Here is a 6,000-nt window from a genome sequence, read left to right as displayed (position 1 = left end):
GGGCGCATGCGCCTCGCACTGCCGCCGGACACGACCCGCAGAGGTCCCGGCGGAGCGCCCGGCGGGAGCGCGCACTGCCCGTCCTCCGCCCGCCCGCCCGCCCGTCCGTCCGTCCGTCCGTCCGTCCGTCCGTCCATCCGTCCGTCCGTCCGTCCCTCCCGCCGCAGCGCGCTGCGGGAGGCGCCGCACAGGCGCGCGCCCTCCCAGGGGAAGCGGGAGCCGCGGCGAGGGGCGGGGCCGCGCGGGCCACGCCCGGTGTGTCCGCCTGGCGCCGGCCGGGGCGGTAGCGGCGGCGGCGGGAGGTGCAACTTCCACGGGACGGAGGCGGCGCTGCCGCCGCAGAGCCCGGTGAGGGAAGGCGCGGCGAAGCGTGAGCGGCTTCCTGGGGGGACTTTCCCGGTCCAGTCTGGTCCGGTCCGGTCCGCGGTGGAGGGGAGCGGGCGGCGCTGAGACCCGCCGGGACGAAAGTTTGGGAGCCGCCCCGCGGGCGGGCAGGAGGGGCCGGAGGCCGCGGCATCAGGAACATGAGAGGTCCGCCGTGGCCTCGTCGGTGCCCGTGAGAGGCGGCCCGCAGATCTCTCCTCGGGCGGGAGGAGAGAAGGCAGAGCGAGCGGAGGCGGCAGCACCTCCCGTGGGGACCCCCCGAGCCCGCGGCCGGCGTGCCTGCGAGCCCCTCCAGCCGCAGCGCCTGTTCTCGAGCTCTATTTCCCGTCCCCCGGCGGGGGAAGAGGAGGGGCGGCGGCGGGGAGCCCTGTCGGGATCCCTCGGGACGGCGCGGAGGCGGCTGGAAAGCCCTGAGCAGGAGTAAGCGGCTGCCGCCGACCCCTGCGCAGCGCCGCGTTCTCTTCCCGCCGGGGGCTTCCCCCTGCGGGGGTGCGAGTGCGCATGGGGGCGGCGGGCGCGGAGCCGGGGCGGAGAGCGCCGGGAGCGGCTCCATGAGGACGGCAGGCCTGTCCGCGCCCCCGCCGCCCGCCCTGCCCTGCCCGCGCTTCCGACCCTGAGGCCCTCGGCTCGCCTACGAAGAAACTTTTCCGCAGCGTCCGAAGATGGAGCCTGCCGGCATGGATTATTTCTGCGAGCAGGTACAGCAGAAGGACGTGGGCCGCAGGATGCAGGTTGGCCAAGAGCTGCTGGAGTATCTGGGCGACCCGGCGAGGTCCCCCGATCTGGAGCAGGATCAGCAGCGCCTTGACAAAGTGATCGACGAATTAACAGCGTGGGTCAACTCCAGTAATTTTAAGGTAAGGCTGCTCGGCGGGGCCCGGTGCGGGAAGACCATGATTCATCATGGTAGGGAGGTACGGAGCCCCGGGTTACTTTTTAATAGGTAAGACCAGAAATGAGACTACATCTCCCACACAAAGGGGAATTCCAAAATTTTGGAAGGGTGGTTAATGTTTTATTGTTTCTATTCCTCTGTCCTTAAAGAAGCAGTAATAGGGGTTTTGGTTTTGCCTTTATCGTTGGCTAGATGGTGTTTTGGTTTGGTTTTGGTTTGGATTTGAGGGTTTTTTTTACGGCACAATGTTAAAAACCCCCCCAGACAACTATAATACGCACTGGGGTTGTGTTTCTTACTCAGAAACAAGATAGGTGATGATTATTTTTCTTATTTTTCTTTCGCTACCACTCCTATTCCATGGTCTCGGTACTTGGGTGTAATGTTTCATGGGATTGCCATCGTTTTCTGCAGGCCGTAAAGAGTGCTGCTTCACCGGATTTGTATCACGCTGTGTGTATTTCAGACGATTTAATGAATAATTGGCTTCTTGGGGCTCCCACTGTAAGTTTAAAGTTGTTTATATCGTCTTTAGGTGACTTTCCTGTACCTGGGAAGTTATGCGGTATCCTTACAGCGGCCCGATGATGACTCACGTTTCGCTTTTTTCTGTGTGCGTGTGTCTTTTAGACGGAGCCACGGGAGAAGAGCGATCACTCCCTCACACAGTGTAACACTTGCGAGTTGTTCTGACGTCGGTCAGCCGATAAGGCGATTGACAGCGCAGTTTTAGTGCCAAGGACAGTCGTGTTCGCATTGGCGATTTTTTTAATTTATTTTTTTTAACATTTTTCCCCCCGCGGTGCGTGTGCGCGGCGCGGCCGGGCGGGTCCCCGCTGCCGCCGCCGGGGGGCGCTGCCGGGCCGCGCTGCGCGCCCGGGGCTCTCGGCCGGGCCAGCTCCGCCCTGCCCTCGTAACGTGATCCACTCGCACTTTGGACCTTTAACTCACCGCAGTGAGCCTATTCTCGCTTTTTTTCTGTTTTCTGAGACACGGGAGGAGGCAGAGTCGCCTCTAAGGGCAGTATGTTCCTGAAATGGATGGGGCTTTTTTTCCCCCTTCCATTGACCTTACTCCGCCAGTGTTTGCACACAGCAACTTCTGAGTTTGAGGTGTGAAAATAATAAAGGCTTAACTCCATTTGCGCGTATGATTTATTTATTTTGGAAGCATGTTTGTCGGTAAAGGTCAGGTTAGCTTGAGGAAGTAGCATATGCTGGACAAATACAATTTATTTGCCTTTAAATTCATCATCTGAGGGCAGCTGTTGGTGATAAGATTGATTACTGCGAAATCTAGACAAGTCTTTAAAAATACTTTTTTGCATGGAGAGGGATAGCTACTTACTTAACAGGGTAATGTAAAAGTTTCTTCCTGCACTTGTAAATTAACAGAATTAGGCATTAAGACTGGAAATACAATTTTCAAGTTGTATTTTTCACAGTGCAAGAAATTTTGCTTGCTGTTGATGTAAGGTGACAAAACTTAGCTGTTTGGACTGTAGGATGAATGAGAACTGTGCTGTTCTCCATAAGCATCAGTCACAGAAAGGAGATCCCCTAGTCCAACCTGCCTGCTGAAGCAGGTTCACCTAGAGCAGGTTCCGCAGAATCAGAGCCGGGCAGGTTTTGCATATCTTCAGTGGAGACTCCACAACCTCTCTTGGCAGCCTTTTCAAGTCCTCTGTCACCCTCAAAGTAAAGGAAATTTTTCCCTCATATTCAAATGGAACTGTTGTGGTTCGGTTTGCGCCTGTTGCCCAGTGTTATATCTCTGGGTACCACTGAAAAGAGGCGTGCAGAGTGAGAGTATTACAAATTCTAAGAGTTTTGAAGATAACTTGCAAAATCATTATTTTTGTTATGTCTTCTCTATGTCCACATACTGGTGGCTCTTTATTGTGTTTCAAAGCACGTCACGTACGTTAGAGCATGGTGTTAGTCACAGGTTTGAGCCCTGTAGGGGCCATCACTTAAGAGCTGGGCTCGATGATCCCTGTGGGTCCCTTCCAGCTCAGAAGTTTCTGTGATTATATTAATGGCAGCAGCACAAGATTTTGGGTGTTTTGCTCATGATCAGTTCCAGTGTTCTGTCTGTGGTAGTGACTGCCAGCATGTGCTGCTTCAAAATGAAGATTTATATTCTAGAAAAGTGGCTTGTGTCTTACTTGCGTATTTTGTCTCATGCAAGCATAGATGTTACACATTTAAATGTTGCATCCTATTTTGTTATTAAACTCAGGCACTGAACAATAGAAAGTAGTGAATGCCGCAGGCTTATCTGATTTTTGATTGCTGAATTATTTAACATACTGTTGGTCACCCTTTACTGAGGAATGGATATGTAGAGCACTCAAACAATTCTGCTGAAGATCTTATAGGTCTTCAGAGTTCCTGAGTAATGAATCCCTCCCAGTTGACGTGACTGGTCTTATCACAAGCAGTGGTAGTGGCTGGAGACTCAGAACTGCTGAGCTAGATGAATTGAAGATACAAGTGGGGAATGCTGGAGGAAGTTTTGAGAGAGAGCATTATTTCTGCTGGTGGTGATGGGTATGGATAATAAGGGGATAACTAATGTGACTTGCCCTGATTGTGCCATATATTCCCACTGAAAGCTCAGTTCTTGCATGCAGTGCACTCTGCTGACCATACTGAAAGAGGAGATTGCATGATCTGGGAGCTCTGGTCTCAACTCTTAAGCTGTGCCTGTGAAGAGAAAACTTTCTGATACACCACCCTAGAAAGTTTTTGGCTCATGTAACCAGAAGGGAAAGGATCTGGAGGTAGTAGGAGGGTTGGCTTAGCAGGCTTGATAATGAGTAGGGAAAAATGAGAATAAGTGTTCAGTAAACAAGTTGGACTCAGTGATCTCAAAGGCCTTCTCCTAAACCATTCTATAATTCTCAACGTGGGCTAGTTATCAGCAAGGTTGAATTAACTCATCTCAAAAAGATTTTGGCCACATAAAACAGTGCTTTTGCTGTTCTGAAGTTTGCAAGTCTTTATAGTTATTTAATAAACAACCTGGCAATTCCAAACTGAGAGAGCAGATAGGAAAATTTCTGTGTTCATCTAGCTCATTGAAGTGGAAAACACAATTACTAGCTTGAGTTACTGGTGAATCAAAAAGGTGGGATTAAGAATGTGTTGACTCATCTGCAGGTGGTTCAGAGTTGTAGTGAAAATTGGTTGCAGAACATGGGGAATGACCTAGAGAGACATGAATCTGTTGTATTATGAGAACTTCACTTACAATGTCTATGCAGTCAGTGATAAATTGGCTTACGAAGACTCTTGAAAGCTTTGCAGCATCAAGGAGTACACGGAAGATGTGCAGAATTTAAGCATTTGTTTTGTATCTCACTAGAATGAAAGACTTCCTCACTGAACTGAAAATTGTTTGCTTGGTGATCTGGTTTATTTCATATCAGTTGGGTCTGATCTCTCTCCTTCTACAATGCAGAGATTTGGGGTTTTGGGTGTATGTCAGTCTGCATCCCCCCTCCCTCAACTGTTTGCCCAAGGCTGTGAGGAATAGGAGTAGGTTAGTTGAATGCAAAATATTAAGAATTGAGTGATGGTATTATTCTGCTGGTATTTGTTCTCAAAGTGAAATATTTAGCGATCTCAGAAAATGGGAACAGTGCTATTGTTTGTGTTTGGACTCTCAGGTGAACTTCAAAGAGTAAATTAATTGCCCATTCTGAGGGTAGTACTACTGACAGATACTTGCTGGCATTACTGGGTTAGCCTGCATCTTCATCTATGTATATATGAGTTTTATTTAATGAGTCTCTTAGGTCTCTCTCATATTCAGTAGTCACTTGAAATAATTACAAGATTATCTAACTGTGCAGTCTGGTGACTCAAACTGTTCCATGTCTCACTCAAGTAATCTCCAAACCTGCTTTGAACTTCTGCTGAAGAGATGTGGGATGGGGAAATACTGCTTTTCATGTAGAGCTTTGCAAATCTACTCTTGGCTGCTAGCATGTTGTGGAGTCTTTTAAGAACACCAGGATTGAGCAGTTACCCTCATTAAAATTATTTTTTGAGCAATAAAGCCACCTTTTGGTTCTTTAAGCAAATCACACCTAACAGAAGTAACAAAAACCTATGACCAAAATGGTGGTAGTTTCTCAAGGTAATTTTATATGAGAAGAGTAATTAGGAATGTTTATAACTGCAAGTCTTTGAATTTCTCACCTTTGTGGTTAATATCTTAGCTTGTTTTATTCCTCAAGTGCAACAGAAAAATAATCAAAAGTTGCTGGTTTTATGCCAGAGCAGCAGATTGTTTGCCATGGGAAGAAGAAAATCGGATTTCATTCTATCTCTTTCTGGTAGTATGGATAAACTCTTTCTTTTAGGCAAATCCTTGGAATTCTCTCTTACTCTATGCTTCTTGAGGAGTGAGATTTTTCTGAGCTTTGTTTGTCTCAACACCAAATACCAAAAGATACTAAAATACCAGTAATCTTGCTGTTGCATTTTTGTATTTCCTTGGTTTGGCAAGTATTTATTTTGGTTTGTCTTTAGTTCGACAAAAGGCCAGCGGGAGGAGCTTTCAGTTTCCAGAATGGAAGATTTAAACTGTAATTTTGCAAATACGTAAAGACAAGTGGTTAGGATGCTTGTCTGAAGTACTTGCAAAGAGATAGCAACACTTAGAACTTGGCTGACTGCACGTATGTGTGTGAGGTGGAAGCTACAATTTAA

The 6,000-nt window shown here is 48.6% G+C and overlaps 1 protein-coding gene across 27 annotated transcripts in view; it reads left to right on the top strand.

Annotated features, from left to right (window-relative positions):
• The first annotated feature begins 311 nt into the window (after positions 1 to 311).
• CLASP2 (cytoplasmic linker associated protein 2) overlaps positions 312 to 6,000 on the top strand; it is a 507,179-nt gene continuing 501,490 nt past the window's right edge. For 12 of the 27 annotated variants that reach the window (XM_032104212.1, XM_032104185.1, XM_032104165.1 and 9 more), the window contains exon 1: positions 313 to 1,241. In XM_032104212.1, the coding sequence (XP_031960103.1) occupies positions 1,047 to 1,241 (195 nt within the window). In that variant the 5' untranslated portion in view covers positions 313 to 1,046. Of the gene's footprint in view, positions 1,242 to 6,000 lie in introns of all 27 variants that reach the window. The other 15 variants (XM_032104360.1, XM_032104332.1, XM_032104322.1 and 12 more) reach the window with 3 other exon arrangements.

The sequence above is a fragment of the Corvus moneduloides genome, chromosome 1 (genome assembly GCF_009650955.1).
Source record: "Corvus moneduloides isolate bCorMon1 chromosome 1, bCorMon1.pri, whole genome shotgun sequence".
Lineage (NCBI taxonomy): Eukaryota > Metazoa > Chordata > Aves > Passeriformes > Corvidae > Corvus > Corvus moneduloides.
Note: the sequence above shows the minus strand (reverse complement) of the source record. Positions and strands in the feature narration are given on the sequence as shown.